This window comes from Myodes glareolus, chromosome 14 (assembly GCF_982192425.1).
Source record: "Myodes glareolus chromosome 14, mMyoGla1.1, whole genome shotgun sequence".
NCBI lineage: Eukaryota > Metazoa > Chordata > Mammalia > Rodentia > Cricetidae > Myodes > Myodes glareolus.
Genome location: NC_142039.1, coordinates 67,005,396 through 67,032,652, shown reverse-complemented (window position 1 = coordinate 67,032,652; position 27,257 = coordinate 67,005,396). Strand labels below are relative to the sequence as shown.

Genomic DNA, 27,257 nt, shown 5'->3' with positions numbered 1-27,257 from the left:
GTCCCGAGGCTGTAACTCTCCATCCTCCTTGCTCATTCTCTCTTCTTTTTTTTTGTCATGTGATTTCACAATTTATTAACAATGGAAGAAAATTTGCAAGCCAATAAGAGAAAAGTACTTATTTATTTTTACATAAAGAGTTAAATCCTGGCTAAGCATTTAGCAATACTGAAGAACACAGAACACCGCCAATGGTATTCAGAGTTGATAGATACTTTAGTTTAGAAACTGTCAATGCTCAGAGTGCCATTTTGTATAAATATGTAGTATGTTAGGGCCATCTCAGAAATGGTTGGAAATTCTGTACTGGTCTTAAGCCAAAATTAATTTAACAATTTTTAATAAAATTAAAAATTCAAGTCAGCAACTCAGACTGCAGTTTTTAAAATAAAACATTTTTATACAATCAAACCTCCAGATATAAGAATTGGATACTTTTTTTGGTTTTTTCAAGACAGGATTTCTCTGTAGCCTTGGAACCTGTCCTGGAACTAGCTCTTGTAGACCAGGTTGACCCTTAAACTCACAGAGATCCCCCTGCCTCTACCTCTGCCTCCCAAGTGCTGGGATTAAAAGTATGTGCCACCACCGTCTGACTGAATTTGATGCTTTTGATGATGTCATTTGCTCCTTAAAAAGAAATTCCAGTAAGGATAATGCTAGGACAGCTTGTCCTCAGGCCCTGCTGCCCTGTTCTACCTTGCTATGGTCTGGGTTGGGTCTAGTTAGCTGTTCAGTTCTCATTCCCCTGCCATGTACTAGTCTGGTAAGTGCGGTTTTCCCGACACCCAGGGACTCTCAGCTAGGGTGATACAGGACAGTCCACAACATAGGTAGAGCATATGGCTGTGCTTTTCCTGTCTCCTGAGTTTAGATCCCCACTGTAGCAAATTGAGAAAGCAAAAGCCCCTTTCTCTTCCACCCAGAGAACAGACAAATAGCACTCACCCCACGATGCTGACTTCCAAGTAGAGGAACAGAGCTGAATCCCTCAGACTTTCCTAATGCTGATACTTTTTAATACAGTTCCTCATGATGTGGTGACCCCCAACCATACAATTATTTCATTGCTATTTCATAACTATAATTTTGCTACTGCTATGAATTGGAATGTAAATATCTGAAATGCAGGTTGTCTGATATGCGACCCCTCTAGGGATCTCGATCCACAGATTGAGAACCACTGCTGGGTTACAAGACACTGAAGTTCTAGTTTACTGTCTGGAATTTCGTTGCCTTCTCATTCATTCAGGAGCTGCTTGTCCATTGGCAGCAGGATTCTAGGGCAACTATTCTTAGTGGCCTAGGGCTCAGGCATAGGCTACCCAACAGTCTCACTGTTTAGTGTTCTCTTAAACCCTCAGGTTTCTCTAGAATGAAGTTTTGCAAATGTCAACAACCAAAGCCAGCATTTAAAAATATTTAAAAATTTATCCTATAATGAAATTTTATTTCGAGTTTTCAAGAACATATAGTCTGTCTGTTGTTCTGTGAACCACTGTCTGCCAGGGACGAGGCTGGAGGGCACAGCTCAGTAATGAACCTGGCTGGGTTAGGATAGAGCTGGGAGCTCCATTCCACACAGGAACTTTTCTTCAATGTCGTTCCATTGTCTTTAAAAAGATAAAAATAGCAGGGAGGGCTTGCGTAGCTTTTAGAATTTAGGGCAGCTTCTAATTCACTCTGTGTCTACTGAATTCCACGGATGCCACAGCTTATAAACCTGATGGAAAACTTCCATTTTTAAGACAAACGTGGAAGGGCCCCTGGTATTTAAGCCAGGGGATTAAGAGAGGGCTGTAGCTCTTGGATGCTGGTCTTCTGATGTATACACACCTGATATGAATGGGATGAGTGAAGCAGGCCACACTCCCCGGTCCTGGCTCTGGTGTTTGGGGAAGCAGAAAATACAAGTTGTAATGTTGTGGTACAATGTATTTTTTCCTTGTGTGTTTGTGTGCGTGCACGCGCGTCCGTGTGTGTGTGTGTGTGTGTGTGTGTGTACATGTGTGTGGTATATGTTTGTGTGGAGGACATGTACATAAGTGTATGGGTGTATATGCACATATGTGTACAGACGTGTGGAGGCCGCAGGTCGACCTCAGCTATCGTTCATCCAGCTGTGTCTGCTGATTGATCCAGGCTCTCTCATTGATTCAGCTAGGTTGCTGGTCCAGCTAGCCCCAGGGATACACCTGTCTCTTCTCCAGTGCTGGGACTGTAGCCCTCCACACCCAGTTCTTTTTCACATGGGTTTGGGCCATTAAACTCAGGTCTCCCTGCTTGTAAGGCAAGCTCTTTACCAACTGAGCCATCTCCCCAGGCCCACCTTTTCCTTCCTGGAGAAGTCCAGTTATTGAGACCCTGGCCTCAGGTGGAGCCTTGATTTCACAGCCTTTGATCTGGGCTTACTTCACTTCTTTCTTTTGAACAAGCCTCGTGGCCCCTCTGGGCTCATGCTCTGTGCCTGTAAAATGGGTTGCCCCCAGTTCCCACCCCTCAGCTGCTGGGAGGCTTAATGAGGCATTCGAGTAGCCAACCAAAGAGATGGCAGCTATCAGACTGTGCACAGTGAGGGCAGGTGGCCTACCGCCTCAGCGTGTGGCAGCTGTCATCTTCTTCGGGGGCAGTTTTCAGGGCGTCTTGTCGTTCACCTGCTGGCACGCGGACTCCGCAGGATGTGGCACAGCGCTAACGGCTCCTCTCGTTTCTTGTCTCCGCCCTGGCAGATCATAGCGAACCATCACATGCAGTCCATCTCCTTCGCCTCGGGGGGAGACCCGGTGAGTGGCCTCGGCTGTTTCTCTCGTTCTTGCTGGAAATTTCTGAGACAAAGCCCTTGCTTTAAAGATGTGCCTCTTGAAGACACGACACAAAAGTGTTTCTATGCTGATTTTACTGAAACCCCAGTTTACTATTCTGATAGCAGTCCAGCTGTTTTAGGATCAGGACAAGTTCAGTCCGGGTAGAATTCTGTTCCGATGCAGTTCATGTGCTCAGAAACAACTGTAGGCACCCAGAAAAAAAAAGTTTTATACCCTATGGGGGAAATTCTCTGAAGTAAATTGTAAGATAAAAGAGTCATTGTCAAAATTTTGCAAGTAAAGTAGTTGTCTCCCCTGAAGCTGTGATTCCAACTCTTTATCCCTCTTAGTTGCAAAACTCTTTCCTCCCCAAATCCTCCTTCCCTTCCCTTCCTCTCTTCTCCTCTCCTTTCATTTCTCTGTATTAGAGACGAAGCCGAGGGTCAAGGGTTAGCAAGCACTCTTCTGGTAAGGTATCGCCTCAGAGCCCTCTCGACCATTATTTGAGTTGCTGTTTGGTGGGGGAAGGGTAACCTGTGACCAGGTCCCACCATTCATTTTCAGCCATGAATTATCAGGAGTTCGGGAAGCATGGCCTCCGTGACAGCTCCCATGTCTGACCTATCTTGCCAGGCTTGCTTTTCTCGGTTGTTCCCTGCCACATCTCCAAAACCACCTCAAAACCAGGCAGAGAACCAGGCCAGGGCGGAAGACACTGAGGGAGGAGAAGAAATGGGCCCGGCTCCTTCCAAATGTTACCACGATAATTTTTATTGTGGTTAGGGGTTAAAGGTCAAAAAATTAAAAGTGGGGTAATATGAGGAGGGATATTTTTTAACTTAAGTTCATTCACACGACAAAAGCAAATTCTGTAACTTAAGATATCCATTTTATTTTATTTTATTTTATTTTATTTTATTTTATTTTATTTTATTTTTGGGTGCCAGTAGTTTGGGCCCTTTTCACACACAGGATATTGTTTCCAAAGCCTCCCATAATGCTTTTCCTTTTACTCCATCTTTCCCCGGCTATGCCTTTCTAGTCTTCCTAGTGTTGAGTTTTACACCTCATTGAAACATAAACTCTCTCACTAAGATGTAGCTTTAGAAGGTGAAAATCTTCCTGTGTGTTCACCCATTTCTCAAGGTGATTCAGTTCTGCACATTTCTTCTATTCAAGCACAACCTTCAGCGCGCATCCTTAGGCTCAAAAGTGACAACAATTTGGGTCAACTGGGACAAAGGCATCATCCGCTTGGCTTCTTGAATACCCCAGTTCCTATAATACAGGAAAGCTGTCTGCGAATCTCAGTCATGACCCTGTAACTGCACCCAGAACAAACTTAAGGGCATGGTGGCTGTCTAGACCATCCCAGGTTCTCGGGATAGCTGTGTAAGACTGTGGAAAGAAAACACAAGTGCTGGAGAGCACGCCCCAGGGCTCCAAAGCTCCGGGGTTCCAAAGCTCCGGAACTCCAAAGTTCCAGGGCTCCAAAACTCCGGGGTTCCAAAGCTCCGGGGCTCCCGACTATTGGCTAAGACATTCCTGACGTTTCTTAAGGACAGTTGCGACTCCCACATCCCATGAATCTGGGAGGAAAGTGAAGAATTGTAATATTTTTGCCAACAGCTTCAAATCCTCAGAAGATTTGCCTCCGTGGAAGTGAAGAGGCCATTTTATAGTCTTCCTGTCCTTTCTCTCGCCGGCCTGTGAAATACTAAAGACCAGGAAATGGACTCTGCTCAGATGAGCCTCAGAGACAAGGGTTCTTTTGTCTCCACCGCTGGAAAAGTCCCCACGCCTCTGTTCTCCGGAAGTCTTGAAGGGCACCATGGCCACCCACCCCTCCCCAAGCCCACACCCCTCCCCTCCGCTCTCCCGGCAGTATTTGCTGGATCTCTGTTAAGAAGGAGAGGACACTTCCTCAGGGACGGAACAGACAGGCCAGCACAGACCACTGCCGCACAGACCACTGCCACACAGACAGAAGCAATCCATGAGCTTGAAGACCTTTGGAGCATAAGCTCCGGAAAGGAACTGCAAAGACGGGCTAACTTTCCAGCTGCGCTCTGAAGCTTGGTGCTTGTGGGGGGTTGTGTTCGTAGTAACCCTCAGCTTGTCGCCTCCCAGAATCACTTGGGTACGGAGCCTTTGTTGATAGATTGGCCCGTGGGGTAGAAAGAGGCAGACCGCTGTGGGTGGCACATTCCTTAGGCAAGCTTCCTGAACCTTGACTGAGAAAAATCAAGCTGAGCAGAAGGAAATAAGAAAGGAGCCATGCGTTTATTTTCTCTCCTCTTGACCGTGGATGTAATACTTTAAGGTCTTGCCTTGACTCCCTGCAATAACTGTATCCTAGAATTATAAGGCTGCATAAAACTCCACTGTGTAGCTTACACCATGCTTTCTCTAGCCCCTCCTTTGGTGGAGGATAGCTAGGCTAATTCTGAATTTTGTGAGTATCCAGTCCTTAAACTCCTACCCTAGTATTTTCCCCAGCCATAAGTTCTCAAAGTATAGTCTTTAACCCCACGGCAGAATCAGGTTTGGGGGCCCAGATGGAAAACTGGGGGTACAGCCTAACTATTTGTCTTAAGCCTTCACAGGATTTTCACAGGAATTCAAATTTGAGGACAGTTCACACACCATTTACTGACAGTCCTCCTTCTTGACTTTGGCTCACACCAGTGTGTCTGCGAGCTTTCAAAAGGTCTTCATGGTCAGGTCTCAAGTCCAAACCCGCTAAGTCAGATGAACCAACGGTACACAAAAAAACAGTTTTGAAAGCCTCCCAGAAGAACTACCATGGGGAGATCAGGTGTTTGTCACCCTAGCTGCTACAGACTGGTAGCATACACGCCCAGGGGGCTGGTTAGTGACATCTGCACCAGCCACTCGTGATTCCTCAGGTTCTGCTCAGTTTGCACACAGATCTCTGGGGATTTCCAACCCCATCCAAGTATGAGGACCTGCCTCAAACCATGCCCATTTTGTACCATTTGTACAGAGTATCTGGCCCTCTTCTTCCTCTCTCCTTTCTTTCCTTTCTTCTTCTAGGACTGAGGAGGCCCAGGGCCCTCCCACACTGGGAGAGTGCTGGCCCATGAACTTTCCCTCCATGATTCTTGACTCTGAGATGGATACTCACCACGCTGGGCCCTGCATCCCTCTGGTCTTCCCTCTTACTGTGATGGGTAGTCCAAATGTCTCTTTTTCTTTCCACAGGACACAACAGACTATGTTGCCTATGTCGCGAAGGACCCTGTTAATCGCAGAGGTAAGCAATGCTCGACCCATTTAATCCCTCACTCGTGTGAAGCCAGGCTTGAGGCTGCGAACCAGATGTTCCTCATTATCTCAGCTCCTTTAGCAAATGAGCACCTGTCACGTGACACGATTAAGGATAATTGAGGCCTGCAAGGGTAGCTTGTCACCTGGCTGGGAGAGAACTTACTGGATGCTGAGTGCCAAACTGGCACCTGGGTCAGGATGGCCGCGGTTCCGTATTCCCCACTCACACATCACCTGCCTCACCCCGTGCTCTGGTAACAGCCTCAGCTAAGCCTGGGAAATGCTATACCTGCTCATCCTCCTGACCAGCATCACCCCGTGTGTGCACACTCTCCTGTCTCCTGCTCTGGGCCCAGCACCTAAGCTCAGGGTGTGCTATTTCCTCACGTCCCTTTGGAGCGTCTGGGAACACAGACACAGGCTGAGGAGGGGGTGTCATGTACAAAACCAGAGTGGATAATAATACACTCAGGAAGGTGGGCTCTGGGTGATTACCCTTGGACTCTAGGCAGCTCCTGATGAACCCTGCCACAGTTACACATAAAAAGTCACTGGCAAAAAACAAACAAACAAACAAACAAAAAACAGTGGAATTTGTCACCACGCAGAGTGGCACTTCCCTCCGCTGCAGACTGGTTCCACTCTTCCTCTTTGCCTTTGTGCTATGTGCCAGCAGCTGGTTTTTAAACCTTGTTTGCGTACTCAGACATATTTTTTTCTCTTGTAAAAACAAACAAATTGGGAGCATGGGGACCTTGAGGGAGGATTGAAGGGGGAGGGGAGAGGTAGGGAAGGGAGCAGAGAAAAATGTAGAGCTCAATAAATATCAATTAAAAAATGTCAACAAACAACAGCAACAACAAAAAAAAAAACCTCTCAATGCACATGATACCCAACACTCAATTTTGCCACCCTCCTCCCAAACCTGTATTTTGGATATACATTCAGGACAACCAACAAGGGCAGATTAATTGAGGCTGGGGCGCTCTGCCTTAGCTTCAGGGGCTTCTGCAGACCCTTCTTCATTGCTGTCTTTCTTGAGCGCATACCATATGTGATGGTTAAATACTAATTGTCAGCTTGACAACACCTAGAATCACCTATCAGATAAACCTCTGTACAAGCTGTAAGGGAGTTGCTGGGTTGGATTAATTGAAGTGGGAAGGCCTACCCTGAGGGCAGCCCCCTCCATGGGCTGGAATTCTGAAGGAAAGGAAAGGAGAAAGTGAGCTGAGTACCAGCATTCCTCTCTCTGCACATCCATTAACACTCACCCGTCTTCTTGGGTGACTGTACATAGCCAGGGTTGGCCTCAGGTGAGCAGGGTTATATCTGAGGCAGTCAGGACTGCTGCCCAGAGATGTGAGCAAAAGCTCTTGGTGCTTAGAGACTCAGCTTAGTGTCTAAGGCAACAAACACAGATCAAGTTGTTTAAAGCAAGAAGGATAGGTTGCCTCACAGTTCTGGAGGCTGGATGCCCAGTTCATGGTGTCAGCAGGGCTAGACGGGCTCCCTCTGGGTCCTGGAGGAGAAATTCTCCCTGCCTCTTCCTGGCTTCTTTCTGATGATCTCCAATGTCCCTTGGCTTGCAGGTGTATCACTGAAACCCATCCTAATGTGGTGTACTCCCCGTGTCTGTGACTGCTCATGGATGCTTTTAGAGATGACAGTCCATGATGGCTCAGGGCCCCTCCTATCCTGCCATGACCTCATTTTAACTAGTTACATCTGAAACTGCCATTTTCCAAATAAAGACACCTTCTGAGGTCCTGGATTTTTGGCATAACTTTAAAAAAAACCAAAACCAAAACCAAAACAAAAACAGGGGTGTAATTGAACCCAGAGCATAAACCAGCCCCTTTGACTATTCTAGCTTTCCCTGAAATCAGGGAGGGTTATAGGGGAGGGGAGGCATAGGCTATCCCTCTGCAGGTACTGCCCCCCCCCCAGCTCTACTATCTGGGTTAGAAGCAGAAGCTGCTAGGGTTCATGTCTCCATTTCAGTTTGTTTCAAATTAATGGCAAGTGATTTAGGCAATCTTGTTTTTCAGACTTCTTTAGTAGGTCCAGGTCAATGGTCCTCAAAATGAGCTGCACTTGAGAGTTACTTAGGAGCCTTATGAAAACATCTTAACACTCAGGTCTGAGAGAATGGGATCCAGGCAACAATGTTGTTAAATAGCTCTTTGGGGCCTGGGGAAACAGCTTAGTTGGCAAACTGCTTGCTGTGTGGGCTTAAGAGGCTGAGGTCATTTCCCAGAGTCCTCCTGAAAAGCCAGGTGTGGTGGCAACACCTGGAACCTGGCACTGAATGGTGGAGGCAGGAGGATCCTGGGGCTTGCTGGCCGACTGGCCTAGCCTAGTTGGTAAGTTTCAGGCCAATGAGAAACCCTCTCCTATAACACAAAGTGAATGTCCACTGAGGAATGGTACCTGAGGTTGTCCTTTGGCCTCCACACACCCATGCAGACGTGCCACATGCACCCACATGCAACATGCATACACATATGTAGTTTGTATGACTATCGTCTGCTCTCCATCTTATTTTTGAGACAGGGTTCCCCCCCTGAACCATGAGCTCATTCATTTGACTAATGTAGCTGGCCACCAAGTACCAGGCCCATCCCTGTCTCTCCTCCCCAGCACTGGATTTACAGATCTGCATCACTGCACACAGGGTCCTGGGGATCCGAGCTCTGGTCCTCATGCTCTCAGGGCAAGCACTTAGCCAGCTGAGTGGTCTTCCTAGTCTTTGTTTAATCAACACGTAACTATATTTATTTATGAGGTGCAGTGTGAGGTGCACACTATGCAATAACCAAGTCAGAGTATCTCGCTTCAGATCACACTTCAAGCTTCTGCCACTTGCCCCCTACCCTGTGGTGGACTGCACCCTGGAACTGTGAGCCAAAGACCTTTCTCCTTGAAGTTGCTTTTGTTAGGGTGCTTTATCACAGCAATGGGAAGGCAAAAGACACTCTCTCCTCTGGATTTTAAAGAAGGCTCTCTCACTGTAACATGGACCTTGTAGAGGAGACTATATAGCTGACCAACAAATGCCAGAGATCCTCCTAATACTGTCTCCTGGGTACTGGTTCGCAGGCCTATGCTACCATGCCTGGCTTTTTAATGTGGATTTTGGGGACTGAACTCAGGTCCTCAGGTTTGTGTGACCATTGGGTTATCAACTGAGCCACCTCTTTATTCCCTTCACTGTGCTGCTTAGTGTTTCCAGCCAGATTTGGTTATCAACTCTTCACTCTTACTAAGTCAAGAACAACTTTCCCTTAAGTTCATTGAACAGATCAACATCCGTCTAGGGAGCACCAGTTCTCATCTACTGCTAAGGTTCCTGGGGCCTTGAAGAAAGACTGTGAAAGATCCAGTTTGAGCTGAGTTTTCTTTCTAAACACTGCTTCCCTATGGAGGTCAGAACCATTGGTTTGTAGATTCTGAGAGTATCAGAACCACCAATGGGCTGGAGAGGTGACCCAGCGGTTAAGAGTACTTGCTGCCCTTGTAGAGGACCCAGGTTGGATTTTCAGCACCAGAAGTTATCTTACAACCATCTGTAACTCCAGTGTAGGGGAATCTTCTACCCTCTTCAGGTACTGCATGTATGAGATGTATGGACACACATAAAGGCAACACACACACACACACACACACACACACACACACACACACACATAAAATGAAAGATGTATTTTGAGTATTAGAAATAAGACCTTCACCTTTGCAGACAGGCCCTCTAAGAATTTCACATGTCCATAACCACTGTAGGATGCCCAGAGAGAGGAGACTGTGGGTTGGTAGAGACGTACCAGGAGGGAGGTGTGTGACATTTTTCCTCTGTACCTCAGATGGGGCTCTTTGTCAAGGGATCCAGAGAGCTCTGGCACTGTCTCTAATGAGTGTGTGTCCCCTTCTCTCCAAGCTTGCCACATTCTGGAATGCTGTGATGGGCTAGCCCAAGATGTCATTGGCTCCATAGGACAAGCCTTTGAGCTCCGGTTCAAACAGTATTTGCAATGTCCTTCCAAGATTCCTGCTCTGCAGGACCGGTGAGTAGCTTGCCTGCTCTTCTCAGTGATTTAGGCAGGGTCTGTAAACTTTCCTTTAAAACCAGCCCCCAGCACTGCGTTTCAGGCAGACCCAGATCATTGCCGGATTTCCCGGAACTCACAGACACCTGGCTGGTGCGGAAAGCCAGCAGATGGGAGCTCACATATGGCTCTGAATGGGCAGGAAACATTTTCTGGAAGTTATAGTGACAGTAGACAAAGTTACCAAAAACAGCTTCATTGTAATCTTTTTAGGTCACATTGTGCCTTCTTCAGCCCTTTGATTCTTCCAAGGTCCCCTCCCTGGGTCTGCATCCACCCAGGTCTGTTCCTCATCTTTCTGTTGTCACAGTTAGCCAAAGCCACCTGCTGCCAGCATCATTTTTGCTTAACGGCCTCCATGGCCTAATAACTTAGGGACTTGTTCATCTGCCATATGACTCTGGGCAAGATCCTTAAACTGTCTGAGTCATCATGGCTTCATCTTGAAAATAGGGGTAAGAATCACTGGAGAGTTTCGTTACTATTAAATGGAGAACAATTGTTAACACCAAATGTGGGCTACTTGGGTGATAATTATAAAAAAAAGGAGAGTCTGCTATTGGGTTTCCCTAGGATGCAAGAATATTCCATGATGTAGAAAGCAGAAAAGTGCTATGGGCACATGAGGCACAAGTTCTGTCCCTGAACTTGAGTACATTCTGACCTTGACGAACTTCATAATGAAAAGCTGTTACAGGCTGGGAAGTGGATCGGCCAGTAACGTACTTGTTTTGTGGGCATAGAACCTGAGTTTTACCTCCAGAGCCTATGTTTAAAAACAAAACCAGCCAGGTAGAGAGGTTGGGGAGGTGGAAACAGGAGGATCTCTGGGGTTCACTGGCCAATCAGCCTGTCTTCTTGGTGAGTTCCAGACTAGTGAGAGACCCTTTCTTAAAATCAATGTAAATAGTCCCGAGGTTGACCTCTGGCCTACACATGAACAAATGTATGACACCTATGTACATGTGCCCACATATACATGTGTACACAGGAAAATCTTTCTAATGGTGTGCTCACTGCAAACAAGCATTGTTTCCTTACTTCTTACTCACTTCACACTCACAAAGCCACCACCTTCTGTGGCATTGTGGAGTTGGCATCTGCTCTGTTCCCTCGTCATCCCTTGGCAAATTCCCTTTAAGGCATCCATTGTTCCTGTAAGGACCCACTTTGTCCAGGCTGATGAATTCGGCAGGATGTGGCTGGAGGAGGTGTGAAGGAAGTGGCCGTAGCCCTGACACCTCTGACCTGAGAATGAGTCAGCATAGTTCTTTATTTTTAATGTGCCTGGAGATGTTGGTTTCCAGAAGCCACACAGGGCGCAGGCATCGGAGGTCACAGTCTCAGGATTTATAATGGTGTGGGAAGACTGAGTCACAAAAGGGTATGAATCCTTTGTGTTTTGAAAACACACTGCCCTGGTTAGCTTTAATTGCCACCTGTCACAGTCTAGAGTCCACTGGGAAAAGGGAATCTCAACTGAGGGAATCCCTAGATCAGGTTGCCTGTGGATCTGCTGCAGGGGGTTGTCAGCTGATACAGTAGGGCCAGTCCACTCTGGGCAGCACCATTCCCTGGGCAGGTTGTTCTGGGCTGTATAAGCAATCTAGCTAAGCATGGCCCATGAACGAGCCAGTAAGCAGCATTCCACCTAGGCTTCTGCTCAAGTTCCCTCTTTTGCTTCCCTCAACGATGGACAGTGAACTTGTTAACTGAAATAAACCCTTTGTGGGCATTTGAATTGTCTCCTTCCTTTTGCTCTTCTGAGCAGAGCTACTATGAAACTGTAGTCAAACTTTGATGATATGTTTCTTGTGATAATGCCTTAGAGCAGAATTATTGAGTTAATGGTCCTACAGTTTGTTAACCATTTAGGAAACTGTCTTAGTTGCCTTTTAGTTTACTTTTTTTCTGTGATAAGATAAGGTATTAGTCAGGGTTCTTATAGGAACAGAACACACACACACAATAGATATGGGATCTATTAGAATGGCTTACCAGCTGTGGTTCTGCTAGTCCAATAATGACTTTCTACCAACCGAAGGTCCAAGAATCCAATAGCTGTTCAGTCTACAAGGCTGGATGTCCCAGATAGTCTTCAGTATATGCCAAAATCCCAATGAAGTAGGCTCTAATGCCAGTGAAGAAGAGGGTTTGCTAGTGAGAGAGCGAGAGCAAGCAGACAGAGAGAGAGAGAGAGAGAGAGAGAGAGAGAGAGAGAGAGAGAGCAAGCTTCCTTCTTCCATGTCTTTATGTAGGCTGCCATCAGAAGGTGTGGCCAAGATTAAAATCTTCCCACCTAAAAAATATGGATTAGAAGTACATCTTCCCACTACAAATTTATTTCATTATTTCATTGAGGAAATGATCCCTAACATATGTGCCTAGGATTTTAGTTAATTCCAGATGCAGTCAAGCTGACAACCAAAATAGCCATCACAGATACTCTGAAAGAATCAACGTGTGGTAAGAGGGGTCTATTTTGACTCACAGTTTGGAAATATAGTCCCTCACGGCAAGGAAGCCAAGGCCGCAGGAATGCGAAGTGGGTAGTCACATTGTATTCACAGCTGGGAACAGAGAGCAATGGATGCTGGTGCTCAGCCAGATTCTTCCTTGTTGTGCAGTCCAAAGACCCAAGCCCAGGGAACGGTGCCACACATTTTTTAGGATGGGTTTTCTATCTCAGTTAACCAAATTAAGATCCCTCATAGGCATGGCCAGAGGCTAGCCCAATCTACCTCATCCCCCACAGCTGTGTGCCAGAGTCTTGTTTCCTTGGTGATTCTAATCCTGTCAAGTTGATAATCAGTATCCGCTATCATAGTCAAATTGTTTTTCAAAATGGTAGTAGCAATTTACATTTCCGTAAGCATTGTAGGGGCCTCTCACTCCTCTGTGCCCTCATCAATATTTGTTGCTGTGCTTATCTTTGATTATGGCTGCCCTAGTGGGCAAGAAATTCTTTGATGATGGATTTGTCCTGCCTTTTTTTCTGATTTTGCTATCAGACATCTTTCATGTGCCGCTGACCATTTGTCTATCTTCTTGGGGGGAAAGATCTGCTCAAATTTTTAGTTTTTAAATATTGGGTTGTTTTTCTTTTAAATTGTTGAGCTGTAGGGATTGTAGATACATGCTACCTTAAAGAAGTATTATTAGCAAATATTTTCCTATTTTGTGGATTGTGTTTTTCAATGTGTTTTATAATTTTCAGTGTATGTCTAACCCTGATTACATAACTTTTCCCCTTAAAATTTTCCCATTTTGATGCTCCAAAGATTTCTTATTTTATTTTTGTTTTTAATCATCATCAATGTATAAAATACAACTGATTTTGTGTACTTTTTATATGCAAGAATCCATTCTTTAGATATTCTTTAAATTCCTAATTTCCCTTGGAATCTTTTTGATCTGTTTATTTAGGAATGTGCTAATTTTAACTCATATTAATCTTGTAGGAGTCTACTTTGATTTCTACATTGATTCCATTATTATCAAAAATACCTTTTGTATTTTAATTCTTTAAAAAATTTTAAGTTTATTATTAGATAAGTTTGACATTATGTGCTTTCTTCTGGGGGATGTTCCCTCTGCGTGGGAGAAGAAGTTTTATGCTGTTGTTTTTGGTTAGAATGTGCCATTGATGTCTCTTCGGTCTGGTTAGTTTTTCTGTGCAAACTTCTATTTCCTAGTCTTCTGCCCAGTCATCCTATATAATAATAAAGTGGCAATTAGTATTTCTCCATATTAGTGTTGAACTTTCTGTTTTTCCCTTTGTTTTTTCTAAAGCATGTTGCTCATTGAAAACTTACTATTGGATCATTTTCTTACTTGTCTGTCAACCTCTGTCTTTTAAGAAGAGCATTTGATATATTTATATTTAATGCAATTGCTGATGTTAGGATTTCCTCCCGCTATTGAGCAAATTTTTCTTTGTGCCCTTTTATCCTCTTATATGCCCATTGCTGTCTCCTTTGTGTAAGTATGTAAATAAACATTTTTCAAGTGTGCAATTTAACTTCTTTCTCTTTCACTACTTTTAAAGTAGTGACCAGAGGATTATAGTTAATATATTGATTTATAACTATATATTCAGATTAAAGAACTTAGTAATATACCAAAGATTGGCTTCTATATAGCTTCATTCTTCCACACTCCATTATACTACTCTTTAAAAACATTGACTTGTTTTGAATTATGTGTGTTTGTATTTGTGTATATGTGTGTATGAGCAAACGTGTGAGCGTCTTCCCTCGAGTGCACAAATGAATGCAGTATGGAAGCCAGAAGAGAGGTTCAGACCCTCTGAAGCTGGAATTAGAGGCAGTTGTGAGCCACTCTGTGTGGGATGGGAGCAGAGTTTGAGTCCTCAGCAAGAGCTCCATGTGCTCCTAACCACTGTGACATCTCTCCAGTTCTTCCATTCTGCTGTTATTGTGCAAATTAAACCTTTATTCATTGTGTGTTCATCAATACAGTCACACTGCTTCGTGTATTTTTAAATGAGAAGGGGAGAATAAGGAAATTTTAGACAACACTGAATTTATAGTTTTGTGTAGATAGACTTGCCATTATTTTCTGCTGTTTCCTTTGATTGTACATTTCTACTGATTATCCACTTAGCTTCAGCTTAATATACTTGCCATAGTATTTCCTAAGGAGGATATTTTCTATAGTGGATTTCTCCGGCTTTTACTTCCCTTGGAATATGTTTTCTGCCTCATTTTGACAGCATTGCTTTTTGGATGTGGACTTCATGACAAGAAATCTTCCTTTTCCCTGCCTTTGGCCTCCTTTGTGTCTGGGAAGAAATCAGCAATTAATACCATGAGGATCCCTTGTTTTCTTGAGCATCTCCCCCGGATGCCCTCTTTGACTTTAAATAGTTAGATTAGAGTGCATAAGACTCTCTGAGTTTATCCAAGCTGAACTTTTTAGCTAGCCTCTTGGTTGTATAGAACAACTTTTTCTTTTAGCTGATTTGGGAAGATTTGTGCCGTAATGAGGCCAGTATTTTCCCTGCCCTCTTCAGTCTGCTCTCCTTCAGGGACTCTACTACATACATGTTGGCATTCTTGGTATTCTACAGGTCTCTCAGGCTCCGTGTCAGGGACTCTACTACATACATGTTGGCATTCTTGGTATTCTACAGGTCTCTCAGGCTCTGTGTCAGGGACTCTACTACATACATGTTGGCATTCTTGGTTTCTCAGGCTCTGTGCACTTTTGGTAGTTTCCTCCCTGTTCCTCAGACTGGTTCATCTCAGCTGAGTTATTTTAAAATGTTGCCTTTCTTCTTCCACCTCCCAAACCTGTTATTTGCTTAAGTGAACTGTTTGAAGTGGTGGTAGAATTTTCAATCCTAGAACTTATTGTTATTTTATTTCTTTATGAATGCTGGTAAGCCCCACTTTGTGAGACACAATTTTCATATTTAGTGTTTTAGAGTCATTTCTTTTAATTGATTGAACATATTTAGTTTTTATTTATCCTTAAGTCTGAGATCTCTTTGTGACATTGTCTACTGACTTCTTTTTCCTGTATATGAGCTATCCTTTCTTTTTTTATAGTTTATAATTTTTTTTGCTGACACTAAAAATGTAAGTAATAGAAGGTTGCAAGACTGAATCTTATATATTTTCTCTTTCCAGGATGTATGTTATTAATGTTTGTGGTGGTTTTAGTGACTTCATTTAATTAATTATATAAATTCTATAATCTACACTTGTCATTTATGTCCACTGATGTCTCCACTTGGTTAGCTACGTTCCTTCACTAACAATTACAGGGGTTTCCTTGAATGTTGAACAGTTTAGCCTGTCAGTCTTTACTGAAGAGCTGCATGTGTGTGCATGTATATATGAACATGTGTATGTGCATATGATTCCATGTATATTTACACACATGTATATGTTATATGTGCGCATGTGTATATGTATGTGTGTTTGTGTGTGTCCTATGTATGTATCTGTATGCATATGCCTTCTATGTATATGTGTATTATATATGTGTGTATATGTATATCTGTGTGTATGTGTGTGTTGGTGCACTCCTTCAACATATGGTGAATCAGTTGAATATTTTTTTGTTTTCACCTTCTATTTGTGAGCTGTTTAGGTAAGAAGCGAGAATTTAGGGCCATGTCACCCCCTGTGGCATGAGCAGAAGCTGAACCCTGCAAATAGTGGAAAATGTGTAGCCTTCTAGATAAATGTGTGGGAGTTTATTAACATCCCAGCTTCTTATTTTAGGCTTGTGATTGCCATTGGTTGTGGCTATTTGCTTTGTTGGCTGTTCCCCCTCTAACTCCATAAACTCTATATTCTTTTTCACTCACTTCCACTAATAAAAATTCTTTGACCCAAATGTTATTCCCAGTTTCATGTGGGCCACATGATAAACATTTGCCTCTGAATATTTTTGACAGATGCCCCAGGCAAGCTCTGCATCAGGTTAAATAAAGACAGCTTTGGCAAACACAAACAGATGATAAGTGCTTAAGGAGATGGGAATGCTAATTACTCTAATTTGGTCACTGTGTGTTGTATAAATGTATCAAGTTAGCACACAACACCCCATAATAAATGTGCAAAATTACTATGTGATAATTAAAAGTAAATTTTTTAAAAGACAGCTTGGGGAACTGGGTGCTCAAAGGAACACTCAGACAGTGTCTTGGGTTTTTTATTGCTGTGAAGAGGCACCATGACCACAGTAACTCTCACAAATTAAAACATTTAAATGGGGTGACTCACCCACAATTTTAGAGGTTCAGCCCATTATCATCATGGCGGAGAGCATGGTTGCATGCAGGCAGATGTCCAGCTGGCAGCTGAGAGTCCTACATCTTTCAGGCAACAGGAAGTCAACTGATAGGCACACTGAGGGAAGCTTGAGCAAAAGAGACCTCAAAGCCCACCCTCACAGTGACATGCTTCCTCCCAAAGGCCACACCTTCTAGTAGTGCCACTCCTTTTGGAGACCATTTTCTTTCATACCATCACAGACAAGGAGAATAATGATATTTTTTGGGGGGAGGGGAACCAGCTTTTGAAGGAGGCTCCGAACTGTTCCATCTGTGACTACTTGGGTGATGGTTATCATTGATTGATAGCTGTTAGCTTATAAGGCTACCACAGGATACAAGTAACAGGGCTATCTAAGATACCTCAACAGTACTGATCTTACAGTTTATTTCATTGTTGGAAAATATTTATTTTTTTAGTTGTGTGTGGCCCCGACTTGTACAGTTGACAGTGTTTTGCTCTGGACCTCTCCAACCTTCAGGGCTTAGGATATTTCTACCTTGCTCTTCTGCATGACCCCTAAGTACTGGAGGGACAGGGAGGGTAGTAACAGATGGGGTGATGTAGATGTCTCATTTGTGACCGAGCGACTCCACTTCTTAAAGATCCCACCACCCTGTAACATTACCACCATGGGGACCAAACCTTCAAAACATGAGCTTGTGTGTGTTCGAGGCCACACTTAAACCATACTCAATGTTTGGTTACTATAGGCGGCACTGATGTCAGAGTCATTAGGTCTGCCTATATGCTCAATTCTGAGTGAAGGTCACTGAAAATCTTTTAACAGAATGCAGAGTCTAGATGAGCCATGGACTGAAGAGGAGGGAGATGGTCCTGATCACCCATACTACAACAGCATTCCCAGCAAGATGCCCCCTCCAGGGGGATTTCTTGATGCTCGATTGAAAGCCAGACCCCACGCTCCTGACGCAGCCCAGGTAAGTTTGGGGTTCTCTTCTTGGGTCAAAGATGACCCCATTTGCATTTATCCTCCTCAGTGTTGTTTTTGGCTGATACTCCACTTAGCTTTGGACATGATCCCTCGCAGGCTTTCTTCTACCAGTATCACAAAGAACATGGAAGGGAGGGCTTCGGTTTGACCTCACAGTGCACTGACCAAGTGCCTCAGAACCCCAGTGCCATGTCTGAGACATGAATAAAAGTGACCTGAGTCTGAGCCCCAATTCCACCATGCTGTGGTTTTAACAAGGGGATGGCAGGATCCCAGGCTTTTAAAAGACCCATGGTATGTGGGCTCCCTGAAGAGAGTGAACCCGTCCCCTTAAGTTCTGAATTTTAAGCATTATTTTTTTTCTATTTTGTTTATTCACCACTCTGGTCCGGTTTCATTTCTGTTGCTATGATAAAATACCCTAACTCTAACCAGCTGAGGGGAAAAAAGGGCTATGCAAGCTATGTCACTGTGGGGCAGTCGGGGCAGGAGCCTGAAGCAGCGAGCCACATCCTAACCACAGTCAAGGGCAAAGAGTTGTGCGTGAATTAGCCACAGTCAAGGGGAAAGAGGTGTGCATGAATTAACCACAGTCAAGGACAAAGAGGTGTGCGTGAATTAACCACAATCAAGGGCGAAGAGGTGTGCGTGAATTAACCACAGTCAAGGGCGAAGAGGTGTGCGTGAATGCTGCGTGCTCGCTTGTGCTCAGATCACTTCCTCCACTCTAATTCAGCTCAGGCCTCCCTGCCTAGACAGTGCAACAGCGCACAGTGGTCTCGGTTTTTCCAACTTACTTCAAAGGCCGAATGCCCCGCTAACATTCCCATAAATAAAGCGAATGTAGGCAATCCCTCATTGGGACCCCATTCCCAGGTCTGTCTCTTCTAGGTTGCATCAAGTTGTCACTTACAGTGAGCTTTCACACCCTCCAGCTCAAACACCCTTCACCTCAGCCCTGCTTTCTAAAACTATTACATTTTTGTCTTTTATGGAAGCTCAAGAGATTTTTCTCCCCCTCTTTTTTGTGACACTTAGGGATGAAATCCGGGGTCATATGCTTGGTGAGCTGAGCTACGTTTCCAACCCTGGAGATAATAAGGTTATTGGTACCCATAAAAATGCCAGGACAGCGCCGACATGGAGGCTGTGGCACTGCAGCTTCCTGCTTCTCAGGAGTGTGCTCCTCGGAGAGTGGACAGCTGCTGTCCCAAGATCTCTCTGTGGTCGCCCTTGGGAGGGATTATTGGGGTCATGAAAACAAGGAGAAAATGTTGTAGAATTAATGAGATTGTGGATTTTTTTTTACAACTATGCAAGGTTATCTTTTGAATACAAGGCCACTGTGAGACAGGCATGGAAAGGTGATGTCAGAGAGGATGAATCAACTCCCCAAAAGCCCCCCTCACCACACCATAGCTCACAAAGATGAGGAATGAGAAGACACTTCCCTCTTTCTGAGTATCCACATCTGTCTCCAGTTTGCAGGGAAAGAGCAAACTTACTACCAGGGAAGACACTTAGGAGACACCTTTGGTGAAGATTGGCAGCGAGCACCCACCAGGCAAGGTAAGCGGCAGAGCCTGCTCTACACAGCTGATGCACTGACCATGGGTTTCTCTGGTCCCCGTGAGTAGGAGCGAGAGTCCCTGGAGACATCAGGAACATGAAAATTCGGCAGGCACCCAAGACTCCACAGCTTCGTATGTCTTAAGCTCTTGTGTGATTTTTCTTTTCGTTTTTAAGTTTGTTTTAGTGTTTGGCGATGCAAAGTTATAGCTCAGACTGGCCTTGAACTTGCTGTGATCCTCTTGCTGTAGCCTTCTGAGAGCTGGGGTGACAGGCATGAGTCAACTCACCCAGCTTCAAGATCTTATTTGAAACTGGTAGATATGCTCTCCCCAGAATAAATGAGAATTTATTCATCTGTTTGCCAGTAACCATCCTTCCTAGAGGAATTTAACAAGGCTTCTGTTATACAAGCGAGCAGAGATGGTAACTCACAGAAAGAGTGACCCAAGCCGGTGCTCTTGGGTAACACTTTCCATATTACCTCTGACAAAACAACTGAGACCCCAGACCTAGCCTCAGCACCCCTTTGGCTCACTGGGAGGTCACATTGTTACTCAATGCTCAGCTCCTAGGGTCCAGGAGCACCAACAACCTGGTCAGCCATATTGAGCAAGGCATTTAACCACCAGTGTTCACCCTGACTGGCAGATTTTTTTTTTTGACATGAAGAACTGAGAAGTGTCTTAAGTGGGGCTGGGTACTGACAGGCTTAGAAGAGAATTAACTACAAATAAATGTTCTCACCAGCAAGCTTAAGGAACAGCTCTGTGTAATTCCAGGTATTCCAGACACAGAGGCTGGAAAAATGTTGCCATTGTAAGAGGTAACAGGGCTCACTTTCTTGGTGCAGGTTCCTTGGACATCTACAGCACACCAGAAGGGAAAGGGCACATGGCTCTGCTAGGAGAGACACCGACCTATGTCAACACCCAGCCAGTCCCTCCACAGGTTTGGCCAGCAGCAAGCAGCAGCACTGAGAGCAGCCCACGGAAGGACCTCTTTGATATGAGTAGGTGCCCGTTGCTCTTTCTACGCTGCCTTTGTCATGAATAGGTGCCCGTTGCCCTCCCTATGATGTCTTTGACATGAATAAGTGCCCATTGCTCTCTCTCTTCTGTCTTTTACCTGATATCCATATTACCACTGGATTTTCTGCTGGACTTTGATTGGGTTCAAGTAAGGTGTTGGGGTTACATGACTTTCTTTTGGGGAAACTAGTTTTCCTCTTGAAGACCAACAATGTAAACAAATATGTGTGCTCATTTGAGTGTTAATTGACCATGCTGTGCTAACTGCTGTATGATTTCAAAGGTACAGAGATGGTGTGGCCATAGTCAGAGATCTCAGTTTACCAGCAAGGATGAGAAATGGCTATGTACCTTGTTTACAGTGTCCTTCCTCTGCCACCCCTCCCTCCCTCCCACAAGTTTTCCTCTCCTCTCCCCCTCTGCTTGCCCTTCCCTCCGCACCCCATCCATTTACTCCCATTTCCCCTCTTGCCCTTCCTCTCAACTTCTTCCAAAATTTTATCCAGTGCTGACCATGTATCAAATACATTTCTAATTACTGAAATGACACAGGGGCATCGAAACAGATGGCCTTCCTCTGGTGGGGTTTAAACAACCAAGTACATGCTGTCAGGGGGTGGGACACACTCAGCAGTGAGCTGTAGAGAAAGGTGAAGGGAAAGGTGGGACCCCACTGGGCTCGGCAGTATCAACTGACACTGTCATGGGGACTTCCTCTTTGATACATAGTTAGAGGAAAATGCATGAACTGAAATGCAATGAGTAGAAACTGTTAGGGAACTTGGAAAGGGTTTTGGAAGCTCATGAGGATAAACATACATACATAATATATACATACATGGAGGGAGGGACAGGAGAGACAGGGGGAGGGAGAGGAAAGAAAGGGGGGAGAGGAGTTTATGCATATGGGTGGATTGCCTCTGTGAGTGGCTCTCTCTCTCTCTCTCTTCTTCTTCTTCTTCTTCTTCTTCTTCTTCTTCTTCTTCTTCTTCTTTTCTTGTTCTTCTTCTTGTTGTTGTTCTTCTTCTTCTTCTCTTCTTCTTCTTCTTCTTCTTCTTCTTCTTCTTCTTCTTCTTCTTCTTCTTCTTCTTCTTCTTCTTCTTCTTCTTCTCCTTCTCCTCCCCCTCTTCCTCCTCCTCCTCCTTCCTTTTACTTTTTATTCCTTGTGGCTTACACATCATACATCTCGATCCCAGTCATCTCCCCATCCTTTCATATCCACCCTCTGCCCTTGTATCCTTCTCCCAAAATAAAATAAGATTTAAGAGAAAAAAAAGAGAGAGAAGAAAAAAAGAAAGTAAAAGGGAAAAGAGAAATCTCATTGTGGAAACGGTAGTGCAACCCAGTGAGTCACGCCGTAAATCCTTTAGTGCATATGTCTTTACCTGCAATGATCGTTTACAGCCAAGAGCCATTGGTCTGGCTTTAGGCCTCTGGTTTCTGCGATGCTATCAATGCTGGGCCCTCACTGGGACTCCTCTTGGATATCCTGTTGTTACACTGTGTTGTGGAGATCCTGCAGTTTTGGGTCTTCAGGACTGGCCTCTTCATGTGCTCCAGCAGATCACAGATGGGGTGGATGTTGGGGTGGGTCAACTTGTAGCCCTGGTTCTGAGCCTGGGTGGTTACAAGGTTGACCAACCTGCCAGTTAGCTCTTGTGCTCACCACCAGGGTGAACTCCAGCATTGCTCCAGTTAGTTCACCCTATGTAGCAAGGAGCCAGGGGCAGGACCAGTTCTCCTACACCTACCCCTTCAGGGCCAGCTCTACTGTGTTGCCTAGGTGACATGCAGGGCCCACTCTCCTGAGTGCTGGATCTGGTGAGGGGGCAGGGACAGATCTCCTGCTTTCATGACCTCAGGGGTGGCTCACCCACACCTACTCATTCAGGGCCAGCTCTACTGTGTTGCCTAGGTGACGTGCAGCGGCCACTCTCCCGAGTGCTGCAGCTCCCGTTCTCATGGCCTCAGGGCCAGCTCTCCTACCTGCCACAGGTGGCAAAGGGTGGGAATGTGGCATCTCTCCCTCGCCCACTCCAAATTATAGCAGATGAGGGGCAGCACCAGGTCCTCCGTGCTCACATTCTCGGCCGCTCACCAGGGCCCCTGTCAACAGGGTCAGTTCTACTGTGCTGCCCAGGTGGGGTGCAGGGCCTGCTCTCCCAAATGCTGCAGCTGGTGAGGGGTGAGGTGGGAATGGACAAGGGGTCTTACGGAGGCTGACCAACGGTTCAGAGAAGGGAGGTGGTGTGAAATGGTAAGCTGTACCTGCCTTCTTGCAGTGCACAGCATTGGAGTCCTATCCCGCCAGACAAAGTGTGTGCTCATATCCTCGGATCCAGGCCCAGCCCCCAGCTGTCTGGGAAGTAGACTCACCAGCGAGTCATGCCAACATTCGGGCGCTGCATTTAAATCCTAGTTCCGACTATCCATTTCTGCTGCCAGCCTCCGTCAAGAGTTACATTTTAATTCTCCTCTCTTACTCTATTTTTATTGCTCTCTTCCGGGGATTGATTTGTGACTGTCATATGTTGTTGACAGAGCCTTTTGAAGATGCTCTCAAGAACCAGCCCCTGGGGCCCGTGTTGAGCAAGGCAGCGTCTGTGGAGTGCATTAGCCCTGTTTCACCCAGAGCCCCAGATGCCAAGATGCTTGAGGAGCTTGATGCTGAACCCTGGTACCAAGGAGAGATGAGCAGGAAGGAGGCAGAGTCACTGTTGCAGGAAGATGGAGACTTCCTAGTCAGAAAGAGTACTACCAACCCTGGTTCCTTTGTCCTTACGGGCATGCACAATGGCCAGGCCAAGCATCTGCTGCTGGTGGACCCGGAAGGCACGGTGAGTACCTTCCAATGGTATCATGACTACCTTTAACCACGTCTATTTATTAGACCTTGCATAGGACCATATCCACACTGCCTTCTCTATCTGCATGTACCTGCCAGGAAAGGAGACTTATGTAAAAAGTGGTAGTGATCTGTGCGAGTTATGAAACTTGGAAAATGATCATAGCCCAGGATAAAAGCTTTAGTAATTATACCCTTTAAGATAAGGAAATGTGACTTGGGATGATGGCTCAGTGGTTTCAAGTACTGCTGCCCTTGCAGAGGGCCTAAGTTTGGTTCCCAGCACCCACATTTGGGGGTTCACAACCCCCTCTAGCACCAACTTTGGGGAATTCAGTGCTCTTTTCTGGCCTCCATGGGCACCCATGCTCATGTGTATACATACACACTGATAATTTAGAATTTAAGAATCAATCTTCTATTAAAAGACAATGAAATAGCAGCTACGGAAAGGCTCAAAAGGTAAAGAGATTGCTGTGTATATTAGTTGCTTTTCTGTTGCTATGCTAAAATACCATGGCCACAGTCAGCTTAAGAGAGGCTTATTTGGGCTTACAGTTCAAGAGGAAGAATTCATAATGGTGGAGATGTGTGGTGATATTTTGTTTGTACTATAACAAAGCTTGTCTGAAGATCAGAGTGCAGAGCTAAGTCACTAGTTAGCCATAGAAGCCAGGCAATAGTGGCATACACCTTTAATCCCAGTTCTCGGAAGACAGAAGGCAGAGGCAGACAGATCTCTGTGTGTTCAAGGCCACTCTGGGCTACACGAGATTGAATCAGTCTAAAAGAGAAACAGAGCCAAGCAGTGGTGACTCACACTTTTAATCAAAGCATTAGGGAGGTGGAAACAGGAAGTGATATGGCTGGGCAGAGAGAGGAATGAGGAATGTAAGGTGGGAGGAGACAGGAGCTCAGGATTCAGTCTGAGGTTTCATACAGATGGGATTCAGTCTGAGGACTTGTAGAGACAGGATCGACCATTCGGTGTGAGGACGAGGTAGAGGTAAGAACTTGTGGCTGGCTGCTCTGCTTCTCTGATCTTCTGGCAAGTTTTATTTGCTAAAGCACAAACAAAATCTCACCACAGAGATGGCATGGCAGCTGGAGTGGGAAGCCAGCTGGTCACATTTTGTCTATGTGACGGGACACAGTGGGAGTGAACTGGAAGCAGGATGAGACTGCAGACTCTCAAAAGCCCACTCCCGGTGACGCACTTTCTCAGGAAGGCTGCACTCCCTAAAGTCCCACAATCCCCTGTAAGCAGCATCACCAAATGAGACCTATGGAGGGCATTTTTCACTCAACCCCCTACACCATACAAGCATGAAGACCTAAGTGTGAATCTCTAGAGTCCACACGAAAGCCAGGCATAGTAGCATCAGTAACCTAATTCTCTCACAGTGAGATGTGAGACTGCCTTAGTTACATAGGTCTCACTGTGACGAAACACCATAGCCAGAGCAACTTGGGAAGAAAAGCATTTTTTTTTTTTATTTACACAGTACTGCCTCATCCTCAATAGAAGTCAGGACAGGAACTCAAACAGCACAGGAACCTGGAGGCAGGCACTGATGCAGAGGCCATGGAAGGGTGCTTACTGGCTCCTTATGACTTTCTTGGCCTGCTTCCTCATAGAACCCAGGACCACCAGCCCAGTGATGGGTTGGACCCTCCCCATCAATCACTAGTTAAGAAAACGACCTAAACAGGTTTGCCTACAGCCTGATCATATGGAATTATTTTCTTGATTGAGGTTCCCTCCTCTCAGTTGACTTTATCTTGTGTGAAGCTGACATAAAGCAATGTTGCACAGAGGCAGAGACCAGAAACTTCCCTGCAGCTAGTTTGACTCAGGGAGCTGTGAACAATGAGAGATCGCAACAGAGTCTCGGACAAGGTAGATGAGGACCGACACCTGAAGTTTCCTCTGACCTCTACCTGCACACGGTGGCACGCTTCTCTCTCTCCCTCTCTCTCTCTCTCTCTCTCTCTCTCTCTCTCTCTCTCTCCCTCTCTCTCCCTCTCCCTCTCTCTCTCTCTCTCTCCCTCTCTCTCCCTCTCCCTCTCTCTCTCTCTCTCTCTCCCTCCCTCTCTCTCTCCCTCTCCCTCTCCCCCTCTCCCTCCCCCTCCCCTCCCCCCTCTCTCTCTCTTACACACACACACACACACACACACACACACACACACACACAATAAGAGCTTACTGTATGGACACTTAAAACGTTATTCATGTTTTATACTCTATGGAAAAGGACCGTCATTTGGAACTGAAACCTAGAATATAAAATACAAAGATAACTGTGAAGGAAAGACTTCGCAAAGTAACATTTTTGGAGACTGGAAAGATGACTCAGAGGTTAAGAGTGCCTGTTGTTTGTTGCTCTTACAGAGGGCCTGAGTTCGGTTCTTGGCGCCTACATCAGGTGTCTTATAACTGCCTGTAATCTAGTTTTAGGGGATCTGATACCCTCTTCTGACCTTCAAAGGCAGCTGTACACATGAGTGCAAACACCCACACATACACACAAACACACTACAGCAACAACAACAGCACCATTCCTTCCTACAATATTCTCAATGAACATAGAAGTTAAAGTCTACCGGATTTTCCATGTTTATCCCAAAGAATTCCCAAACTGGAACACCCCCAGACTTTTCTGTAGGTTAGAAAATGTCCTGGGCAGCAGGCCACCCCCATTAATTAGCCTCATGTTTTCCTGGTCAGAGAGGTACAGCCTCCTGACACCAAGGTGGTAGTCCAATTCTGCCTGAGTAATTCTGTGGGTTTATCTGGCTTGTCCATCTGCCAATCAATAAGTGTATTTGACTCTACCCTGGGCATAGTCCAATAATTGCCAAGTTCAGTAAGTGCAATTTAATCAACTTAACTGTTGAACAAATGCCAAGATTGTTGTTTTAAAACCTCTTCTGCAGTGAAAAGGGAAGGGAAGGTAGAATTACTTAACAGAATTAGATAAGTGATGGGTGGGTAGGAATGAGAGCAGAGTGTTTGGCTGGATTATGTATTTGGAGATAGATGAGGGTAGGGGTCACCTGATGTGATTCAGGGACTTGAACTGAGATGTCCCCACACACAGCCCTTAGCATAGTTAAAGCATCTGTCTCTATGGGGCAGCCACAGCCCCAAGTATGTAACATAGTGAGTATAGCGACTTCTTTGCTTGTCTTCTGTGAAGGTTATTTTTTCTTTTAAACATACACCTTCTCTGAGAAAACACATAATCATGTATTTGTGGTTTTAGAAGATCGCAGACTTGATTATATGCCTGTAGTGTGGATATACTCAACTGTGAATGTGGGCACATACATGGCATGTATGTGTAGAGGTCAGAGGTCAACCTCAGGTGCCAGTCCTCACCTTCCACTTTGTTTGGGAAGGGTCACTGGTTGTTTAGCTCTGTGAACACCAAGCTAGCTGGTCCATGAGCTTTCAGAAATTCCCTTGCCTCCACCTCCCGTCTTGCCTTAAGAACACTGGATTCCAGGTGTATGCAGCATCTCTGGCTTCAAGTGTGTCCTGGGGATTCAAACTCGGGTCCTCACACTTGCACTGCAAACACTTCATCTATGAGCCAGCTCTCCAGCTCCAAAGGTGTGCTTTTGAGATGGGACGGTTTCCCACTTGGCTATCCAGTGTCTGCCATGCACACACCCTGAGAGCCGCTTACTAAGCCCTCTGGAGAAGTTGGGTGCCTATGTTGTCAAAGTCCCTCATGCATGATTTTCTCTGTACAGGGGACAGTACATTTGGGACTGGTGGTAGGAATGGGAGATTTGGGGTCAGAGGAAATCTGTACATCTGAGTTCACTAAAACTGATGTTT

The 27,257-nt window shown here is 45.3% G+C and overlaps 1 protein-coding gene across 1 annotated transcript in view; it reads left to right on the top strand.

The window, feature by feature from the left end:
* The window catches only part of Shc3 (SHC adaptor protein 3), a 133,359-nt gene that overhangs the window by 81,085 nt on the left and 25,017 nt on the right, over positions 1 to 27,257 (top strand). Inside the window, exons 5-11 of the mRNA XM_048447578.3 lie at positions 2,730 to 2,783; positions 6,030 to 6,081; positions 10,033 to 10,159; positions 17,801 to 17,951; positions 19,447 to 19,534; positions 20,388 to 20,546; positions 23,107 to 23,402. Of these exons, the coding sequence (XP_048303535.2) occupies positions 2,730 to 2,783; positions 6,030 to 6,081; positions 10,033 to 10,159; positions 17,801 to 17,951; positions 19,447 to 19,534; positions 20,388 to 20,546; positions 23,107 to 23,402 (927 nt within the window). The remainder of the gene's footprint in view (positions 1 to 2,729; positions 2,784 to 6,029; positions 6,082 to 10,032; positions 10,160 to 17,800; positions 17,952 to 19,446; positions 19,535 to 20,387; positions 20,547 to 23,106; positions 23,403 to 27,257) is intronic.